The sequence below is a fragment of the Lithobates pipiens genome, unplaced genomic scaffold (assembly GCF_037356315.1).
Source record: "Lithobates pipiens isolate NorthernLeopardFrog02 unplaced genomic scaffold, aLitPip1_a1.2 Scaffold_16, whole genome shotgun sequence".
In the NCBI taxonomy this organism is placed as follows: domain Eukaryota; kingdom Metazoa; phylum Chordata; class Amphibia; order Anura; family Ranidae; genus Lithobates; species Lithobates pipiens.
The window spans coordinates 89595377-89618612 of record NW_027507748.1 but is presented as its reverse complement, the minus strand read 5'-3'; the positions used below and the strand labels follow the sequence as shown (position 1 = coordinate 89618612).

Sequence of the window (23236 nt, the reverse complement as noted above, 5' to 3'; positions counted from 1 at the left end):
ATTCACTGACCGACACAGCTCCTCTCTTAGCCATTGGTTTGTTACGCCACCTTTAGGAGAATACTAGGCATTACATGTTATGTAAAACACAGAACTTTCCAGTTCCGCCCAAGGGGCAGTCCCTTAGGTAACAACCCCACAGCCTGCCATGCAGTCATCAGTTTTATTTTGCCTAGTGAAGGACCCTGACTGGCCCATCGGTCCGTCTTTTTTTTCCTGCAGATGCTTGGCTTTTTGCGCAAGATGATAGATCCTGTGATCTGCTATCAACAGCTGGCTGGGTACCCTTATCCTTGTAGTCCCTCCAGCCTGGCCATCGAGCGTGTGCAGGTTGCAGCCCCACGCTAGGCCGGCCACGACGAAAACCTCAGCTACAGAGGTGGCCGTGGGCTTTTATGCTCCGGGACGCACATATTACTGGGCTACTGATGTCTGCGACACAGTGTGCCGAGGCCAGCAGCCACCCTGTACTGATCAGAGAGTGGGTCTGTAATGGAATGTCTCCCAGCTCTTCAGGACTGGTAAGTACAGCTCCCCCTGCCTCGGTGGGGCTGAACAGCTGGGCATTCTTCTCGGAAGATATATCATCCTACCTGGAAGGCCTACATCTCCATGTGCAAGGAGAAAAGATGGCATCCGCGCTCCTTTTCTATATCCAGGATCCTGCTGTTTCTTCAGCAAGGGGTGGACCAGAAATTGGCGTTAAGCACCATTAAAGGACAAATATCAGCCTTGGCTGTCTTTTTTTCAACGACCTTTGGCTTCTCACTCACTAGTGAATACTTTTGTTCAGGGGATGCGACATGTAGTCCCTCCGGTGCGTCCACCGTTACCTCTGTGGGATCTGAACCTGGTGTTATCGGCGCTTCAAAAACTGCCATTTGAAAATATCAGGGAGGTTCCCCTGTTGACTCTTTCCCAGGAAGTGGTCTTTTTAGTGGCCATCACATCGGCCATGAGGGTTTTGGAATTGACGGCTTTGTCCTGCAAGTCGCCCTATCTGGTGATCCACGAGAATAAGGTGGTGTTGCGTCCGCAACCGTCCTTTCTGCCGAAGGTGGTCTTGGCATTTCACATCAATGAGGACATTGTGTTACCGTCCTTGTGTCCTAAGCCAACACATCCTAAGAAAGTGGCCCTTCACGCTCTGGACGTGGTTCGGGCTCTAAAAGTGTATTTGTCTGCCACGGCTCCCTTTCAGAAGTCAGACTCACTGTTTGTTTCGGTGGCTGGTCCAAAGAAAGGCATAGCAGTCTGGTCGGCCACTATTTCCAGGTGGATCAGACAGATTGCAGTACGCCTTGAAGGGGCAGGTGCCCCCCTTTCCAGTCATGGCCAATTCCACAAGGGCAATCGGAATGTCTTGGGCCTTCCCACACCAAGCGTCTGTCGCTCAAGTGTGTAAAGCGGCGACCTGGTCGTCTGTCCACGCCTTTACCAAGTTCTACAAGGTAGACGTCGTGCATAGGCTGATGCCTGTTTTGGCCGCAGAGTTTTGAAGATGGCTGTATAGTTGCAATTGTGTATGCAATAATTCAATTTTCCTGTTTTTTTGGGTAAAAACACAGTACCTTTAAGTTAATGCACTGTTGCATTAATTTCCGCCGTTTTTTGGCTCGTTTGTGGGTAGTCCCTCTTGTTGAGGGTACCCTGGTTTTGTGGTGTATTTTTTTTTTTTTTTTTTATCCACGCACTGTTGTTTTTGTGGGTAAAGTTACACTAGTTCCCACTTGCCATGGTGGATGAAGTTTTTATGCTGTTTTCCCACCCCTCGTTTGGCCCTGCTTGGGGACGTCCCAATGGCTAAGAGAGGAGCTGTGTCGGTCGGTGAATATAAGAGAAAATAGGATTTTTTGTACTCACCGTAAAATCCTTTTCTCTGTAATTCACCAACCGATACAGCACCTGCCCCTCCTGTTTTTCTTTACGTTATACTGTTTGTTGACGTACTGATGACTGCATGGCATTCTGTGGGGTTGTTACCTAAGGGACTGCCCCTTGGGCGAAACCGGAAAGTTCTGTGTTTTACATAACATGTAATGCCTAGTATTCTCCTAAAGGTGGCGTAACAACCCAATGGCTAAGAGCGGAGCTGTGTCGGTCGGTGAATTACAGAGAAAAGGATTTTACGGTGAATACAAAAAATCCTATTTTTAGCTGGGTACACGCTGAGTTTTTTTCACTGAACCAGTGGGCTGAAAGATGAGAAGAACTCAGATTCCTGCATCCACATGTGTGTATGCATGCATTTTTCCCACTGTGCAATTGTATTCTGACTGCAGGGACTCCTCCCCTGTCAGAATACACTGTTCAGTGGCTGAATGCATGCAGGTTTTCAAAAGGACTATTCGAAAAACAAGCCAGTATAACAATCAGGCTCTGCTGAACCAGACAAATTTTGATCCGTGTGCACTAAGCTTTACTCTGATGGCAGTGTGATATCCCTTGAGGTAATAATAGGTGGCAGTATAGAAATTGTGATTAATCTGTATTTGAATGTTTGTCATCTTAGAAAGTACTAGTTTACTGAAAGGGTAGTGGATGCTTGGAAAAAACTTCCAGCAGAGGTAGTGAGACTGTCAACAGTAAGTGGCTTTAAACATGCTTGGGACAAACGTAGGTCTATAGTCAGACAAAAAAAAAAAAGAAAGGGAAACTTTAGTCTTTTTTGAGCCATTATTTTCTATGTTTCTATTAACATTTTTATTATATTGTGTGTGTTTTTGGTGTGTAGGTTTTGTTTTTTAAACAGGTTTTGGCTTTTAATTACTTTGTTACAGTTTTTGTAAAAGGTTCCTTAACAGTTTGGTTTACATATATGATAGCACTGGATACTGATGCTGCAGATTATGGAGGACATCAAAGAATTAATCACAGGACAGAGTTCTTCTCAGAAAATACCCCTTACAACCATCGTCCATATTCACTTTTGGTAAGTATTGTTTCCATTAATCGGAATGCAAATCAATATTTAAATCAACACAGTTTTATTGTTGCATCTTTATGGTGATCCATGGTTATGAGGATTTATCTTTCTGCATATATATGTGTATATATGTATGACAGCAGAAAATCATCCATTAATTTATTTTTTTCTCCTGAAAAATGGGAAATTAGGCAGGATTGTACATTAACCACTTGACCTCCGGAAGATTTTCCCCCTTCGTGACCAGACCATTTTTTTGCAATTCTTTCTGACATTTGTTGTTTACAAGTTAGTTGTTTTTTTTTTACTAGAAAATTACTTGGAACCCCCAAACATGATACATTTTTTCTTCTAACACCCTAGAGAATAAAATGGCAGTCATTGCAAAACCTTCTGTCACACCGTATTGCACAGTGGTCTTACAAGCGCACTTTTTTTGGAAAAAATATGTTTTTTTAAATTAAAAAATAAGACGGCAGTAAAGTTAGCCTATTTTTTTTATATTGTGAAAGATAATGTTACGCTGTGTAAATTGATACCCAACATGTCACGCTTCAAAAATCCTCCCGCTAGTGGAAGGGTGCACAAACATTTACCCTTAAAAATCTCCATAGGAATGAGGAATTTAAAAATTCTACAGGTTGCATGTTTTGAGTTACAGAGGAGGCCTAGGGTTAGAATTCTTGCTCTCACTCTACGGATCGCAGCAATACCTCACGTGTTTGAACACCATTTTCGTATTCGTTTGCTTCTGCATGTGAGTTTGTCGGGACAAGGCGCATTTAATTATTTATTTATATTTTCTTATTTTACCTTTTATTTTTTATTTTTACACTTTTTTTTTTTTTTTTAAGTCACTTTTATTCCTATTACAAGGAATGTAAACATCCCTAATAGAAAAAAAAGCATGAAAGGACATCTTAAATATGAGATCTGGGGTCAAAAAGACCTCAGATCTCATATTTAGATTAAAGGCAATAAAAAAAAAATGGCCCTTTAAAAGCTGTGGGCAGAAGTGACATTTTGACGTCCGGTAAGTGGCGGAGGGCACTGGAGCACGGCGGGAGGGGGGGGTACTCTCCCACTGCCGATAAAAGTGATCTTGTGGCGAATCCACCACAGAGACCGCTTTTATCACAAATCGGACCGCTCACTGAAGAAGAGAATACCGGGGTTATGGCAGATAGCTGTTGTCATAACAATGATATTCCTCTTCAAACAGTCGATATAAAACGATGGTGGACGGTCCGGATAGGGTTATCTGGAAATTGTTCAGTCATGCAACACTTTAGGCAGTTAAAATTTATTTCATTTTTTTTTTTTCACACAGAGAGCTTTCTTTTGGTGGTATTTGATCACAACTGGGTTTATTTTTTATTATATAAACAAAAAAAATACCAAAAATTTTGAAAAAAAACAATGTTTTCTAGGACTTTTTTATAAAACATTTCTAATAAAAAAGAAAATCACATTTCTTCATAAATTGTGGCAAAAATTTATTCTGTGACATTTCTTTGGTTGAAAATAAAAATCCCAATTCTATATTCATTGGCTTGTGTGAAAAGTATAAAGTCTACAAACTATTGTATATATACTGGAATTTACTCCACTACAGACACTATATACTGCAATAGCAGTGATCAACAACTTATAGGGGCGTGATTTACAAACGGTTTGCGCCATGAGTTGCGGCACACGCCGATGCGCAATGGCCGTTTTCATATTCACAAAACATTTGCACCTGTAACACAGCACAATTCCCCATTTACTATTATATTTTCGGAGCACGGGAGGCGGCGATTGGTGCGCTACTATAGACATGGCGCACGCATTCTTCAACTCAGAATTTAAAGAAGGTGGAAGTGCCAATATTATTTGGGTGATTTGAGGGAAGTAGTTATAACTGTCCAAGTAACAAATATTCCAAAAATAGAATGAGAAAGTAACTTTCTGTGAACAAGCCTGCTGCGCCTGCAAATACACTTAGAACTGCACAAGGTCAATTTATGCATTGCGCATGCACAAGGGGCATTTGAGAACGTTCAAATGCTTTGGTTCACTGTTCCGGCAAAATCTTAGTAAACGTCAAGCAACGTAAATGCATTTGTATAAGTTGAACAGGCGCACCTCTCAACTTGACTGTTTTTGTTTTTTACGCTGGTTCACTTTTTTTTTTTTTTTTTTTTTTTAAGGCTATTTGCACAAAGGTCATGTTAGCAATAAGAAAAAAACAAAATGAAGAAAAAAAAATGCATGGGGGTCCCCTGAAATTCCATACCAGGCCCTTCAGTTATGGTTTGGATATTAAGGGGAACCCCACACCAAAAAAGAGCGGCCCCCTCCTGAACAGTACCAGGCCACATGCCCTCAACATTAGGAGGGTGCTTTGGGGTAGCCCCCCAAAGCACCCTGTCCCCATGTTGATGAGGACAAGGGCCTCATCCCCACAACCCTGACTGTTGGTTGTGGGGGTCTGCGGGCAGGGGACTTATCAGAATGTGGAAGTCCCCTTTAACAAGAGGACCCCCAGATCCCCCCCCCGTGTGAAAAAGTACCCCTACCATTTCACAAAAAAAGTGTCAAAAATTTTAAAAATGATGAGCCAGTTTTTGTCAATTCCTTTATTAAAGTCTTCTTCTTCCCATCTTCTTCAGGTCTTCTTCCTTCCTTCATCCTTCAGTTTCTTCCTCCACTTATTCTTTTTCTATCCTATTCTTCTCTTCTTCTGACACTTATATAACGGAACCGTGCATCAGAGGGGGTGGGGTCACTGGGTGGCCCCGCCCTCCATTTTATAAGAACTGTCAAAAGAAGGGAAACGTCACACAGTGGGAGCCTCCCATTGAGCAGAGCGGCTCGAGAACAAAGTGGGGAAGAAGAGGCGCCGTGGAGGAAGATGCCGGACGAGAACACTGGAGCAAGAAGCGGAGGATCGGAGGAAGAAGAAGATGGAGGAAGAAACCGAAGGATGAAGGAAGAAGACCAAAAGAAGATGGAAAGAGGAAGACTTTAATAAAGGAATTGTCAAAAGCTGTCTTTTGGGGGCCGGGATCGGGGGGTCCCCTTGTTAAAGGGGGTTTCCACATTCCGATAAGCCCCCTGCCCGCAGACCCCCACAACCAACGGCCAGGGTTGTGGGAATGAGGCCCTTGTCCTCATCAACATGGGGACAAGGTGCTTTGGGGGGCTACTCCCAAAGCACCCTCCCAATGTTGAGGGCATGTGGCCTGGTATGGTTCAGGGGGGAGCTCTTTCGTCCCCCCCTCTTTTCCTGCGGCTTGCCAGGTTGCGTGCTCTGATAAGGGTCTGGTATTTTTTTTGGCACGGGGTTCCCCTTAATATCCATACCATACCTGAAGGGCCTTATATGCTCTTGGAGGGGAACCCAAGCCAGTTTTTTTTATTTAAAATTAAAGTCGCCTGGCCTGGGGGCGACTTAGTTATGTTGTAAGTCGCCCCAAGTCGCGTTGAAGTCGCCCCAAGTCACGCTGTGATTCATACTAAAGTCGTGTCCAAGTTGCCTCCCAAAGTCGTGTTGCCCCTGTGTGAATGGAATGATACAGCGTGCTCTATTATCAATGGCATATTATTGTCGTGTGCGCCAGCATATTATCATCTGTTGCACTTATGCATGCGTCAGTTCATACGCTCAATTAATAATTTATCTGGCGCACAAATTAAGGTATGGTCTGGCGCAGCGCATTCATCTTAGTAAATTACCCCCATAGTGTCACTGCGATAGTGTGGCAGTCAATCTGGCGCTAACAGACACTGGCTGGGGTGGTGACTTTTATTTTACGTGCTGAGTTCTTCAAATGGTGTTAAAAATCCAGAAGCTTCAGCACTTGAGTTTTCAGAAGTAATTGTTCCTTTGTCTGACGATAGCAACCCTCTTCAGGAAAATGCCAAGAACTCCAGAACACGGTCATGTTTTGTTATTTTATATAATAATGCCATCTAAATAAATAATAGGCAGCACTCCAAACAGCAAAGTTTTAGAATTTCATATATTTGTGAAAGGAGACATCTTATAAAAACATAAAAGTAAATCGAAGTACATGTCCAAGATCTCCCCACAGTTCCTCTATATAGACAAAGCAAACTCTCTGCTACAAGCAACATACATTTTTCCATTAGACCAGGGAAGGAGATCCAGGCAAAAAAAAAAAAAAGAAGCAATTAACAAACATCAATACACAGGATAGATGCCAGAAACAAATCTTCACCTTTCATGCAGACACTCAGGATCAGGTGGAGGTGGGAATCGCCACATTTTGGGGTAAAAACCCCTAACTCAAGTGAGATCCACCTTCACCTTCCAGCTGAAGGTTTTTTCTGCCATCTATTCTTGTGTATTGTTTATTAATTACTGTACTTGTAGCCTATATCTCCTCCCTGTTCTAATGAAACTATACACTCACCGTCCACTTTATTAGCTACACCTGTTCAATTGCTTGGTAACACAAATTGCTAATCGGCCATTCACATGGCAGCAACTCAATGCATTTAGGCATCTAGACATGGTGAAGATGACTTGCTGAAGTTCAAACTAAGCATCCAAATGGGGAAGAAAGTGGCTTAGACCAAACCAGATTCCACTCCTGTCTGCTAAGAACAGGAAACTGAGGCTACAATTTTGCACAGCTTCAGCTAAAATTGATAATAGAAGATTGGAAAAATGTTGCCTGGTCTGATGAGTCTCGATTTCAGCTGCGACAGTCAGATGGCCGGGTCAGAATTTGGTGTAAACAAAATGAAAGCATGGATTCATTCTGCCTTGTATTAACGATTCAGGCTGGTGTTGGTGGTGGTGTAATGGTGTGGGGGATATTTTCTTGGCACACTTTGGGCCCCTTTGTACCAATTGAACATTGTTTAAACGCCACAGCCTACCTGAGTATTATTTCTGATCATGTCCATTCCTTTATGACTTCAGTGTACCCATCTTCTGATGGCTGCTTCCAGCAGGATAATACACCATGTCACAAAGCTCAAATCATCTCCCCACTGGTTTCTTGAACATGACAATGAGGTCACTGTACTCCAATGGCTCCACACTCACCAGACCTCAATCCAATAGAGAACCTTTGAGATGTGGTGGAACGGGAGATTTGCATCATGGATGTGCAGCTGACAAATCTGCAGCAACTGTGTGATGCTATCATCTCAATTTGGACCAAAATCTCTGAAGGATGTTTCTACCACCTTTGCTGAATCTATGCCACAAAAGAATTAAGGCAGTTCTGAAGGCAAAAGGTGTAATAATAAAGTGTCCAGTGATTGTATATGTTGCTTATAGGGTAGAGTTTTCCAAGGAAGAGTTTTCCTTTGTCTAGATAGAGGAACTGTTGGGAAATCTTGGACATGTGCTTTGATCTATTTATATGTTTTTTTATGACGCTTCTTTTCTTTTTATAAATATATGGAATTCAAAAAGTTATTTAGTGTATTATTCTTGGATCTTTCCTAGACCTAGTCTATGATTTCAGCACTCTTATTTATGTAATTAACCCTTTATGCACAGATGTGATTTGGGTGTGCATTTGTTTACTTTTTGTTTTCACTAATACACTATTTACAGCAACTAAACCCCAGGCCCCTTATTTATTGACTATCGATTGAAAGGCTTGTTATGCTTCTATTCTGTAGTGTATAACAAAACATGGGTAACCCTCCATGTCATTGTACCAAACTCATTTGTTTCTCTGAACCATTTTTGTTTTTCAGCTGCAAATTCTAACTTATAAGAGATGTGACAACACCACACCTTCCAGTCCTCTCGCTGAAATGACAGTTTAATACTTTTGTTTTTTACAGCTTTTCTAGATGACTTGCTGCACTCTAGTGGTTAACTTTTACCATTTCACGTAACACTCCACTTTTCTTATTTATTTTTTTCGTACTCACAACACTGACACGATAGGGATTTTCTGATATTCTCATTATTTGTAAAAAAAAATATGCCTTCTGCTAACATTTTACCTTTTGTTTCTGATTTGTTTTCTTTTGTTCTAGGTTTACATTCCATGCAGAGTGGCTCTTGTTCTTCAAAACGTGGACAATTACTGAGGAGCACAGTGGCATCTTTATCTAAACAATGTAAGCTCAAGGTGTTTAGACACAGAATCATTCATGCAATGCTGAGTGTCATAGAATGTGCTCAAGGTTATTTACAGAAGTTTAATGGATAGAGATTGCAGGTTGAATTACCCTACACTGAAAAAGATGGCAAACATTTGGAGAGAGAATAGTGTTTTTTGAAAATGTTTTACAAGACAGAATTCAGAGGTTTTATTTTGTGCTGTTTACATGCAAAATGTTAACTGAAGGCTCAAAGGGCTGTGCCACATGGGGATCAATTGCAAGCTGCACAGCAGTGGAATTCCGGGAACCAAACTATTCTGAAATTGTTTTTAAAAGGATTCTGGTTTAATAGAAAAAGCAGATTTGGAAATTGGATGTGTCATTATTTATAAATGGTTAAATAACTTTTTGAAATGTAAACTGTCCATACAGCAAAACCTCAGTGCAATTTCAGGATAACAATGTTATCTGTGATAAAATACTTTTGTGTCCAATTGCTTTGAAGCCAGTTATTTACACTTGACAGAATTCAAACATTTTGGACTTGTGCGTGGTAAATTTTCATCCTCCAGGATGTTATATCTGAGCAGGTGTCAACCAGCATTCTGCCAAAGCTTTGCTATTATGCTGCAATCATTTTTTTTCCCCTTCTTTGCTGTATTCAAAGTGATATCCAAGTGGACCCATGACTTCCTGCTGCCAATCAGGGTTGCTCAGTCAAAGCAGGACCCATCCACATCTCAAACGTGGTTAGATATACAAAGTACCCACACACCACTTAAAGAAGTATGGACAAAGCTATTTTGGCTATACTTCTGCTATGGATCACAAGAGTGCAGTTCGTACTTCACTCCATGCATTTTCATCCCACAATGGGGCGGACATCACAGAGCTGGTCCAGGCTCTGATAACATTCTGATCATATGGTTTTTATCCACCCAGAAGCCTGGATCGGCACCTGGCTGAGTATCTCAGCAATCTGCTGAGAGCCTGAGCTAGCCTATCCTGCCCCCTCCACAGCCCAGCACTTCAATGAGCGCTGGAGGGGAGAGCAGAGAGACAGTGACTGACAGTCACGGCTCTCTGCTCTGACCGGAGGGGGAGAACTGAGTGATCAGCTTTGTTTAATCACTCAGTTCTTACTATACAGAGCCGACAGGGGACAGATGCAGCATCGGATTGAACCTGTATCCATCTAGGTGAGCATAAATGTTTTGTGTTTTTTAATCCTGAACTTTTCTTTTCATCCTTCTTTTCTTTTTTTTTTTTTCATAGGGAGGAAAGCGAGGCATCCAATCAATCTAAAATGAATCTAAAATTAAAAAGGCTTTATTATTCATAGAGAGTAACACTTCCTATCAGTCCTCTTTATGATTTTTTCATCCAATTGGGGCCTTATTCCCATACAAAATTGCCGCTATTTGCATAGACTTCAGCGACTGAACACCAGAATACCAGACAACATTCCCGGAATGTTCAGCCTGACCCGCAAAAGAAAGGATTACCGTCAGCCCAAGAAACTGACAGAATTCTTCTCACAGCCGTCGGGCACAAAAGATGGTGCCCGCGGCCCTGAACACGGCTCAGCTGCAGCTTATACAAACATCCCTGATGCAGATGGCCTGGAAATATCCACACAGAAAGATTCATTGGGTGCCTCGCTTTCCTCCCTATCACCATCTGCCAGAAACAGCCCAGCATAGTCGCAGATGCGACTGGATACAGATCCACCAGGACATGAGGTGAGCCCTGTATTTGAACATGTCCCAGCGCATCCATCCCCTATAGCAGTTTTCCCCAGTGCTAATCAACCTGTACTAGACACCACTATGTCAAAGCATGGAAATTACTACATTTCACTAAATGGTCTCAACTCACCACTAAAATCCTCCAAATACCTCTCCACGCTCTCCAGTTAATATCATCTGACCTAATTATACCAGCATGGATATCAAAGCAGGTAACCCATACCTCTGAACTCCGGACTATGATACTACACAAACCCTTTGCTTAAATTCAAGAAAGACACAATGGCAAACAGCTTTAAAGTCAATATATAAAGCCACTAGTTGCGCTTCCTTATGGGAACTAACACAAAAAATATCACTGAAATGGTACTTGACTCCTTACCAGGGCCGCTGATAGGCCAGTACAACTGGCCCTGTTGTAACGGGCCTGACCAGCAGGGGGGCCCGGGCAACCTGAACTGCAAAATTTTATTTATTAAAAAAAAAAGTTCCTCCTCCACTGATCAGTGCCCTACAACCCCCCCCCCCCCCCAGCCCCCCCTCCGCAACTGAAGAGAAGACAGCGCCGTGCCTCGGATTCGCAGCCCACACAGAGAGAGCCCGAGGCACTGGCAGTTGGCGGCATTGCAGGGGGGAGGTGCGAGCAGCACCCGAGTGGAGTGACATCTGCCGACTCAGTGATCCGGGACCTGGCGCAATAATCCCCTTCTCTCTGTGGTCGCGTTGCGTGGCCGTTCTGATCAGTCTCGGCAGCGGCTGTCACTCACAGCTGAGCAGAGTGAAGCCGCCTCCCCCTCCTCCTGCATGCACAGCACTGTGTAGACATAAAGGAGGAGGGGGAGGCGGCTTCACTCTGCTCGGCTGTGAGTGACAGCCACTGCCGAGACTGATCAGAACGGCGCGACGTGAGTCACGCAACCACAGAGAAGGGGATTATTGCGCCGGGTCCCGGATCACTGAGCCGGCAGATGTCACTCCACTCGGGTGCTGCTCGCACCCCCCCCCCCTGCAATGCCGCTGCCTTGGGATCGAGGTACATTATGGGTCCTTAGGGGAGTCTGTGCACTGTAGGGGGATCCTGCACTGTGGGGGATCCTGCACTGTAGGGGGGTCCTGCACTGTAGGGGGGTCCTGCACTGTAGGGGGGTCCTGCACTGTAGGGGGGTCCTGCACTGTAGGGGGGTCCTGCACTGTAGAAGGGGTCCTGCACTGTAGGGGGAGGGGTCTGTACTGTAGGTGAAGATTCGGCACTGTAGGGGGGTCTGTACTGTAGGGGAGTCTGTACTGTAGGGGGGTCTGCGCTGTAGGATGAAGGGGCCTGTACTGTAGGAGTGTCTGCACTGTAGGGGAGGATTCTGTACTGTAGGGGGGTCTACACTGTAGATGGGGGTCTGTATGGTAGGGAGGGGGGTCTGCACTGTAGGGGGTCTGTGTAACATGCAGGAGGTCCAGAGCTGTGAGGGGCTGTGTAATGTAAAGGGGTGCAGGGTGCTGTGTAATGTAAAGGGGTCCAGAGGTACAAGGGTGCTGTTATGTAAAGGGGTCCAGAGGTACAAGAGCTGTATAATGTAAAGGGGTCCAGAGGTGCAGGCTGCTGTGTAATGTAAAGGGGTCCAGAGGTGCAGGGTGCTGTGTAATGTAAAGAGGTCCTTAGGCGCAAGGTCCTGTGTAATGTAAAGGGGTCCAGAGGTGCAGGGTGCTGTGTAATGTAAAGGGGTCCAAAGGTGCAGGGTGCTGTGTAATTTAAAGGGGTCCAGAGGTGCAGTTGTGGAGGGGGGTACACAGTAGTGACAAAAAGATATTGAAGGATGCAGAGGTATATACCAATACCCTGCCAATACTCTGCAATACTTACCCTGTCAATACTCTGCAATACATACCCCGCCAATTGTTTCAAGGCGGGGTCTGGGAGGGGCAATGGGTGGGCCGGGGGTGGGGCTGAAGGAGGGACCAGGGGTGGCGCCAGGGTGGAGCTGAAGGGTGCCCCATCAGGTAGGCTGTACGGGGCCCCATGATTTCTATCAGCGGCCCTGCTCCTTACAGACTGGCCAAATTTCCCTCAACCGCCTAACATATCTGCTGGAGAAACTGTAACCAAACAGGTATCTTACTACATATCCTGTGGTTATGCCCAGCTTTGAAAAGTCTATGGAAAGAGGTAGAGAACATTATTCAATATATTTTCCACCTTGGCCATCCTGAATGTAAACGTAGAATCCACTCCATTTAACGTCCAGACTAGTGACCACACACACACACACTCCTAGCAACCAGACTACTCTTAAAGTGGTTGTAAACCCTTACAAACCACTTTGACCTACAGGTAAGCCTAGATTAAGGCTTACCTGTAGGTCCAAGAAATATCTCCTAAACCTATACGGTTTAGGAGATATTTGCCTGAAGACAGGCACCGCTGTCTACGGCGCATGCGCCGTAGACAGCGACGCGCAGGCGCACTGAGCGCGGCATTTCCAACAATGGATCTGCCGCGCGTGTCGGCTCCCGTGCGCATGCGCGGGAGTGACGTCATCGCGGCTCTGCCGAATGACAGCGGCGGAGCTGCGAGACGCCACCAGCAAGATGGATGCGGCGGACTACAGGGGACAGCGCGACTTCGCTGGCTCCTGTGTCAGGTAAGTGACACATAATGGGCTACTATGCGATGCATAGTAGTCCATTATGCTTTACCTTTGCAGGGAATGAAAGATGATGAGTTTACTTCCTCTTTAACTAGACGCTGGGGAACAAATACTACTCCAACAATCACAGAAGTAGTTGCATTAGTACAATCACATTACACATATAAATCTTTAATGTCGCAATGAAAACCCTCGTACTCTAAACGACATAACCTATGGCTTCCTTGGGAACGATGGTGTGCCAAAAGACTTGCTTAAAAACTTTTTGATAACACTATTTTACATTGGGTCCGAATTGCTATACCAAATGCATTTTCCATTGTGCTCTCTTCCTTCCCCGCTCTCCCTCCCCTATCCCTCCCTTACCCTCCTCCTTTCCCTCCCTTACCCTCCTCCTATCCCTCCCTTACCCTTCCTCTCACCCCCTTTGCCCCACTCATTCCCCTCCCCCTTCCTATTATTTTCTTTCTTTACACAAATGTTTACCATAGTTCAAAATGCGTGTACACACCTTGTTTTGTGCGTACATCGTTAAAACAAGTTTATATGAATGTACCAATTCTTGTACTGCTTTAGAATTGAACAATTCAATGACTTTACAGTTGTAGTATTGAAAAACACAATAAGAAACTATTTGAAAACAAAGAAAAAAGAAGATTCCGTAGGGCTACTTTGTGTATCCAGGAAACTATTTTTTTTGAGAAAAGCCTGACTTTTATGGTGCTAAAAAAGGACATAGGCCGCGTACACACGGGCGGACTGTTCGCCCAACCTTGTCCGCTGAACAGTGTTTGGGCGGACAGTCCGCTCGTGTGTGGGCTTTCAGCGGACAGTTTCAGCGGACAGTTGGACGGACAAAGTCTTTCGGAAATTCCGAAAAACTGTCCGCTGAAACTGTGTTTGAGCGAACAGTCCGCCCGTGTGTGGGCCTGTCCGCTGTACTTTCGAAATGAGCGGACTGTTCCCGCTCGGAAAGTCCGCCCATTTCGAGCGCGTGTACAGGTAGGCGGGGCCCGCGAGGGAGACGTCGCGGGCTCCGCCGCCTGGAATGGGCTTAAAGGGGAACCCCAAAGCCGAAAAAAATCGGCGTGGGGGTTCCCCCCAAGTCCACACCAGACCCTTGTCCGAGCACGCTACCCGGCCGGCCAGGAAAGGGGGGCGAGCGAGCGCGCCCCCCCTCCTGAGCTGTACCAGGCCGCATGCCCTCAACATGGGGGGGTGCCTTGGGGAAGGGGGGGCCGCGCGGCCCCCCCACCCCAAAGCACCTTGTCCCCATGTTGATGAGGACAAGGGCCTCTTCCCGACAACCCTGGCCGTTGGTTGTCGGGGTCTGCGGGCGGGGGGCTTATCGGAATCCGGGAGCCCCCTTTAAGAAGGGGGCCCCCGGATACCGGCCCCCCACCCTATGTGAATGAGTATGGGGTACAATGTACCCCTACCCATTCACCTGTGAAATAAAGTACAAAAAAAAACACAACACATGGAAAAAGTATTTTATTGCACAGCTCCGGGGGTCTTCCGTCTTCGGGGGTCTTCTCGCCGGACTCCTCCGCTATGTGTGTGTAGCTCTTTTACTAGCGGAGGAGTCCGGCTTTCTTCCTCCCCGCCGCCGGCCTCTTCTCCCGACTTCGGGGGTCTTGTCCCCCTCTTCGGTTCTTCTGCCGGGCCACCGCGCCTGGTCCGGTGGCCCGGTCTTCTGTCGCCGTCTTCCGTTCTTCTGTCGCCGCCTTCGGTTCTTCTGCCGGGCCACCGCGCCTTCTTGTAGCTCTTTTACAGGCGGTGGCCCGGTCTTCTGTCGCCGCTGTCGTCGCCGCCGCCGTCGCCTTCCGTTCTTGTTCTTCTTGTTCTTCTTCTTGTTCTTCTCCTGGAGATGTTGACTCGACGGATTCCAATAAGCCCCCCGCCCGCAGACCCCGACAACCAACGGCCAGGGTTGTCGGGAAGAGGCCCTTGTCCTCATCAACATGGGGACAAGGTGCTTTGGGGTGGGGGGGCCGCGCGGCCCCCCTTCCCCAAGGCACCCCCCCATGTTGAGGGCACGCGGCCTGGTACGGCTCAGGAGGGGGGGCGCGCTCGCTCGCCCCCCTTTCCTGGCCGGCCGGGTAGCGTGCTCGGACAAGGGTCTGGTGTGGACTTGGGGGGAACCCCCACGCCGATTTTTTTCGGCGTTGGGGTTCCCCTTTAAGCCCATTCCAGGCGGCGGAGCCCGCGACGTCTCCCTCGCGGGTCCCGCCTACCTGTACACGCGCTCGAAATGGGCGGATTTGCCTCCTCCTTACGTGGGCGAGTCCGTTCATTTCAAAAGTTGAGCGAACTGTTTGCCCAACCTTGTTCGTCAAACAGTCCGCTCGTGTGTGGGCAAGTCCGCTCATGCAAATTTTGAGCGGACTGTTTGCCCAAACTGTTTGACGAACAAGGTTGGGCAAACAGTCCGCGCGTGTGTACGCGGCCATACATTTCACAATAAAATAGTATACTTTATTATACACTGAAACAACATAGTATGTCATAAGTAGTATAAGTTGTACCATTACTGTTATACACATTCAAGGTGTCTTCTTATGTGCACACAGATGTTATTTTAGATAGCGGTTATAATCCAGAGAAGCCACTACTTACAATAACATCTATGTAAATGTCAGAAGACGCCTTAAATTTGTATAAGGGATATTTTACTACTTATATTGGTTATCTCTCACTCTTTTAAAATTTCCATTAAATATTTTACAATTTAGTAGTTTCTCTGTATTATAACCACTACTTAAATAAATATCTGTGTCTTATGTGTTTCAGTGTGTAATAAAGTATACTATTTAATTGTGAAATTCATGTTCTTTTTTTGGCACCTTGAAAGTTCCACATTTCTAAACAAAATGTGTTTCTTGAATTTTAATGGGATGTGTGGTGCCTTTTAGCCTTCCCTCCTTCTATTACATCTATATACAATATATGAATACTGTATCTAACCATTTTCAGGAAATGGAAAGGTCCTGCTCAGCCTGAGCAACTGTGGCTGACAACAGGAAGCCATAGGTCTGCCTGAAGCGATGCCACTTTGGGAACATATGGTTGGCAGCATAGTTCAGCGGTGTACAGTTATTTTGTATATCTAAGTATGATGTCAGTAAGGTTAATACAGAAAAATGGGTCAGCATAAACACTATATAATTCAAGATGTCAGACACTGCATTAGCTGTACTTGCATTGTAAGGAAATTAGGAACAATGTCTACATCTAAGGTCTATATTTGTATTAACAAGTTTAGTTTCTCATATGCACTGAGTTCATCATTGCCAATCTTCTCTATGACATCATGCTGAGTAATAATGGTACAACTCATCTCACGGAAAGCTCCCATTGGATCAATGGGTGTTTTTTTTCTGGCTCTGGCAATAAGGATAATCTGCACATATAATTGGCAATTGGAAGCATAGCAGTTCTTTTTCTAAAGGCAAATAGATTGTGGTTGAGGTCAGCAGAGCTAAAGCTAAGGGAATATTTCCTGAAAAGTGCCTATTTTCCTTTAGTAAATCAATCCCATAATGTCATTATAAAAGGCAACAATTCCTCACACAGTGGTTGTAGAGCTGCACGAATAATTGTCACCGCAATCTTGACTAAAGTGTTTCCCGATTCTTTCTATGCAAAGAATTCTCTCTGCTCTTCTGAAGCCACAGCCTTCAAAAGAAAGGAAGGAAAAAACTGGGCAGTCTGCCAAGAATCAAAACATTTTTCATCAGTTGAACTTAAGTATAAACATTGTAACAATTTGTCAATGGATTAGGCTTGGTGTGTAAGTGAAAAAAGTTTAACCACTTAAACACTAAACCTTTTTCTGGCATTTGTTGGTTTCAAGTTAAAATAATTTTTTTTTTTTTGCTAGAAAATTACTTAGAACCCCCAAACATTATATATATATTTTTTAGTAGACACCCTAGAGAATAAAATGGTCATTGCAATATTTTATATCACACTGTATTTGCGCAGTGGTCTTTCAAATGCAATTTTTTTGGAAAAAAAAATACTTTAATGGAAAAAAAAAAAACAGCCCATTTTTTACATTGCAAGAATCATGAGAGAATCATGATCTTTTTTTTTTCTAAGCAAAAAAAATTGGGATTCCCATTTTGGCCAGAATCGTGCAGCTCTAAGTGTTTGTAGTTTATCAAAAATTACACCTGGTATTGGTTTTTTATGACTAATAAAACCCCATGTTGCTTAACCTGTAGACTGGCATTGATATGTTTACATTTTTTTATGTAAGCATGGGCGATTTCACAGTTGTAGGTGATTTTTAATAACTTTAGTGACTTGAACATTAATCAGTGTTGTGCAACTTATGGATTTTGTACAACTTAACTACTTAACCCAATGCACTTTACAGCAAGTATGCTATGTACAGGGATCTTGTGATGGTTTATACTTGTTATTACTATTCATTCTACTTATTTTGGTGTTTGCTAGTGCCATTTGGTTTATTTAAAGCAAAACTGCCATTAAAACTACATATTTATTATGATTTTTTTTTTAACAGAAGTCAGTGTCTTTAAAAGGACCATAATATATAATCAAAGTAATTTCCCTACCCTGGTTTAAATAGGGTTCTATCAGCCTTTACTAAAAAGAAGTCAAAGTTACAGGGCTTTCACAACAAACAGTATTTAAATATCTGGTGATCTCCTAGGGAAAAAAAAGAACATCAAATGTGATTTTGTGCTTAGGATGCCAGCCTTAGTGGCTTTACGTAGGCTGTTATATAATTGCCAGCTATCTCAACTTATGTGCTGGTGTAATTGGCTTCCTGAGTCAGGACCCCCATGCCAAAATGCTTAGCCAAATTGCCAAGCTGTGCACAAAAGAGACAACATGGAGCACTATTTAGACAATAACTACTCTGCCTGACAACCAAATCTATCCTTTGAACTTTGAGAAGGCCCAGAAGAAGGGGCTGTGTCATAAAAACTGAGAACAGCATGCTTGAATCCATGGTTGATTGTGTGCTTTAAAGCATTTGTTTAGTTTTTTTTTTTTTTTTTAAATACACAAGGGAGATTACTTATGATAAGTGTGACACATCCCTTGTGCAGCTGTCTCGTGGTTTAGTAGACCTCTTCCTCCTCTGACCCCCCACCTTGTTGCTGTAATTTTCCAGTGTGATAGGAGTTAATAGAGCTGAGGGACCTGTGACAGACATTGGTCAAGAGTACCCAACTATGCCCACCCCTCCTCCATTGGTTGAGCCCTATTATAGTGTTTTTTAATTTAAAAAAATGAATGGAGAGAGTGCAGATGAATGAAAGGTCCATCTCCCTAATTCATAGATCACATTTCAGTCATAGAAGCTATAGTGCAGCTTTAAAAAAAAGGTGGAGGTGGGCGAAAAGGGCAGCATAGTCAGGCAGTTTTGATGGGTGCCTGTCACGGCTTCCTCAGCTCTATTAACCCCACCACAACATAAGAGGAGAACAATTTCTAGTAAACTGGGAGATAGCAGAACAAAGGACACATCACACTGATAATAAGTACCTTGTGCTATTTTATTGTAGTTTTTTACATTTTATTAAACTTAGACTTTAAGAGTGAAGCAAAGTTGTCTTCAATCAGAAAATAATGAAAAATCAGTGTTTGATAGTCAATGTAAGTGGATAATTTATTCTACCCTTCTCTAAACCTGGTTACACATTACGATCTAAATGTACAATCTTCTTTATAACTAAATATACTGGGTTGATAAGGTAGGCACTTGCACTGGATTGTAAATCTAAAGGGGTTTGTTCTAAAGTTGTACAAGTTGATTAAAAATAAAATAGCCTGTTCTTCAAAGATAAGTATGGGTTTGTTTTTATAAGAATCATACATACTTGGGTGGATGCAGCATCGGTCCAATGCATCATCTGTCTTCTGTCACTCTAAGACTGAAAACCGAGTGACCAAACACCACTGATCACTTAGTTCTCAGGCCACCCTGAGCAGAGAGCTGGTGACTGTCAGTGACCACTGTCTGCTGTACCCCCCCACACTCACTGGAGCACTGGGCTGTGGAGGGGGTGGGAGCGAGCAGCTTGTTGAGAGGATGAGCCGGGTGATGGTCCAGGCAATTTGGGCGGATCCTGACTTAATTGTTGCGATCTTGCCCGAGTCTGGACTGGCTCTGTGACAGCTGACAGCAAACTTCAGCCCGCTGTCTGCTGAAAACGGGGTCAGCGGAGTGCAGAACGAACTGCACTCTTATGATACACAGGAGAAGTACAGCCAAACGAGCGTTGGCTGTACTTCTCCTTTCAGGTGTTCTGTCTTGGATAAAATGTTTCTCTTTCTTTTGTTGCCATTGATTTTTTTTTTCAACTTTATTTATTAAAATTCAACTGGAATCTGGTTGTTTTTTTTTTGTTTTGTTTTTTTTGCTCTGCTGTGCTAAAGTATTAATTTATATATATTTTGCTTATTTTGTTATTTTAGGTTCCGCCTCCTTTAGTGTTTGACAAATATAATCTGTTTACAATAATTTGTATTTTTAAAGTTTTCTCATATTTTTTTCCATCAACTTGTGAAATGAATACCTCTTCCTGAATTAAAAGCAATAAGATGCGTTGGGTACAGTGGACCATGATGAAATTCTGCAGTATTAACCAATACACAAGCAATTTAGTTGTTTATAATGTAGTGAACGCGCTTTGTACAAATAAAATTATCTGTCACTTTATTTTGTGAAATAGAATTAGTAGGGTATCTTGTAAATGTCACTTGTAAATTTCCCTTGAATGTTATTAATATATGGTCACCAGCGGTTTAAAATATATATACTGTATCTATATGTAATAATTAACATTTTTACATCACATGCAGTAGATATGAATTGGTAAGTTGACCTATCCTGCTATATGGGTACTGTTCTCTGTTCTATTAGAGAGATTATAACATAATTAACTCAAGTGACTGCTTATAATTATAGTTAGGAGAGATTTAGATTGTTACCATTGTAGTTGATTTCCACCTATAGAGTATCAGGTCCACACATAGATTTTAAGATGGCGTAATACTCTTTATAGCCGTTCTCGATAGTTTTAGTGGACACAAGCCAGCGATTATACAGCCTTTTATACACAGCGACAGAAATCATGCATCCTACAACAGAGCCCACTGGTTCCCATATAAAAGAAGAACCGTCCGAGCCTGGCATACACTGCAGAATCCAAAGCCAGTGACGGTCCTATGTGAAGGCATATATTGGTACTAGGATGGATACTGGGTCATTGTTACCAATACCCTTCCAGTGTGTTTTGAGCTCATACAGAATGAACAGGCTCAAATCGCACTGCAAAGAATTGCATGCAGTTTGAACAGGAATGGGGTGTGATTCCTGTCTGAATCGTATGGGATTTCCCCCATGGCTACAGCATGAACCTAGAAGCAGAGATGGCAAGAGTGTGTGCCTGCTTCCTTCCCGTCTGTAAGATGGTGAGTGGAGCCTAGCTCAACCTCTCCTCTGCATCATTAATAACACCTTACTGCACTGCATCTCCACCCAGTAACCCCTTACTGCCCATCACCCCATCTCTATACATTAACCCCTATTGCACTTCCCCATCTCTATACGGTAACTCCTTATTGCACCCCCCATTTATATATGCATCCCTAACCCCTTACTGCACCTCCCCATCGCTGTATACATCAGTGACCCCTTACATCACCCGTTCCTTCCCCAATTGTCATACATTGACCCCGTACTGCACCCCTGTCTCTATGTATCATTAACCTGTTATTGTACCTCCTCTCTATATGCATTTTTAACCCCTTACTGCACCCCACCCCTCAATATCCATGTGTCAGAAACCTGTTCCTGCAGCACTCATCTGATCTCCATAGTCCGCACGGGGAGATCACAGTGGAGGAAATGAAATAGAACGTGGAGCAGAATGCTGTCAGGGAAGTCCTGTGATCAAGTAATAATTGTTCATTAGTCTTAAAAAACTGTCACATGACACTAAAAAATAAGATACAGTATCTGTAATTGGTATTGGCAAGTACTTGAGAAAAAGTATTGGTACTCCTCCTCGGTCTTAAAAAAAACTGGTATCAGTGTGCATCCCTAATTGTTACTGTAATGTATACTTATTCTTAAATGTAGCTAGGGATCTATATGTGTAACAGAGACAGATTACCATCTCCCACACGCCCCTGTTCTTTTTCCATGGTCTTTGAAAATAGTACTGCCTTTAATGTAAACCTGTAATGGTCTGTGATATGCCTATAATAATAAAGGTCACAATCTAGTATAATTCTTTGTTAAATGTTTATTATAGATTAAGTTAAAGTAAAATTTTCACACATTGTTACATCACAATTGGTACATTGTAGTGGTCAGAAAATAATATTTTTCCATTCATTTGTCAAGTTATTTGTAATCTTTTCGTTATGTGCATAAAATAGGAACTATCCAACTAAAGTGCCGGATTCTTGTTTTCAAATAAATAGATGTGAAATCCTGTATTTGTGTCTTGGTTTTGTGTATTTTTTATCTTTTATGAGATTTTGGAATTTTAATATTCAAAAGACAAAAACTGTAAAAGTGATACCAACAGTGTAACCATCAATAATAATAAATATACCAATAAGACCCCTTTCATACCGGGGCACTTTGCAGGTGCTACAGCGCTAAAAATAGCACCTGCAAAGCACCCTGAAAGAGCCTTTGCTGTGTCTCCAGTGTGAAAGCCCCAAGGGCGGTGCGATGGCAGGACAGTAAAAGTCCTGCTAGCAGTATCTTTAGAGCTGCGTATACACTGCTTCTGTCCATTGAAATCAATGGGGCAGCGCAGCTATACCACCGGCACAGCGCTGCAGCAGCGCTTTGTGGTGGTTTTAACCCTTAGCCGCTAGCAGGGGGGTTTACAGCTGAATACCGCTGCTAAAACGATGGTAAAGCGGTGCTAAAAATAGTGCAGTTTTACCACCGACACCCCAGTGTGAAAGGGGCCTCATAACAAAAACCTCCACACAGTAAAATAAACTTCTACAGTTACAAATGATATCTATGACAAATCTCTTGAATTAAACAGTCCATAAACCATCCTTCCATATTCTTCAATCTCTTCAGCACTGTGTGTCTACCACTTAAAGCGGGACTGTACTGCGGAAAAAAATATTAAAAGCCAGCAGCTACAAATACTACAGCTGCTGACTTATAATAAATGGACACTCACCTGTCTCGGGGTCCAGCGATGCCGAGGCCGATCGATTGCTCGGCTCTCGGCTGCTGCCGCCACCATTCTAGGTGAGGGAATCAGGAAGTGAAGCGAATCGGCTTCACTTCCCGGTTCCCTACTGCGCATGCGCGAGTCGCGCAGCGCAATAGGAATTGTCCGCGCTGTCTTTGGGACCCATGTGTGTCCCAGCAGACAGCGCGGCAGGACAGGAAATGGCATAGACTCCCACTGGAGTCTATGCCCGGAAGTGGGTGTAAATACCTGTCTTTGACAGGTATCTGCACCCCCTCCCCCCTGAAAGGTGCCAATTGTGACACCTGAGGGGGGGAGGGTTCCGATCAGCGGAAGTTCCACTTTAGGGTGGAACCCCGCTTTAAGTATAATTATCCACTCAGCGGAAGTATGTGACATTACTATTATTTTAAGTGTTGTGCACTTATTTTTTTTTTAAATTTTCAACAATGTATAAGCATGACAAGTAACAACACAAAAAAGTAAAAAAAACACAAAATAGGTCATACATCAGCACAAATAACCAACATGACCCAACAGATAAGGATTTATGTCTGGGTAAGAGCCCACAACAGTTTCACATAAAGAATTCGTATTTTCCCATAATATAATATTTAACCG

The 23236-nt window shown here is 43.6% G+C and overlaps 1 protein-coding gene across 5 annotated transcripts in view; it reads left to right on the top strand.

Moving 5' to 3' along the window:
- The window catches only part of GBE1 (1,4-alpha-glucan branching enzyme 1), a 267974-nt gene extending 246089 nt beyond the window's left edge, over positions 1-21885 (top strand). For 4 of the 5 annotated variants that reach the window (XM_077480105.1, XM_077480107.1, XM_077480106.1 and 1 more), the window contains 3 exons: positions 2819-2932; positions 8942-9025; positions 19857-21885. In XM_077480105.1, the coding sequence (XP_077336231.1) occupies positions 2819-2932; positions 8942-8995 (168 nt within the window). In that variant the 3' untranslated portion in view covers positions 8996-9025; positions 19857-21885. The remainder of the gene's footprint in view (positions 1-2818; positions 2933-8941; positions 9026-19856) is intronic. The other variant, XM_077480104.1, reaches the window with a different exon arrangement.
- The last annotated feature ends 1351 nt before the right edge of the window (positions 21886-23236 follow it).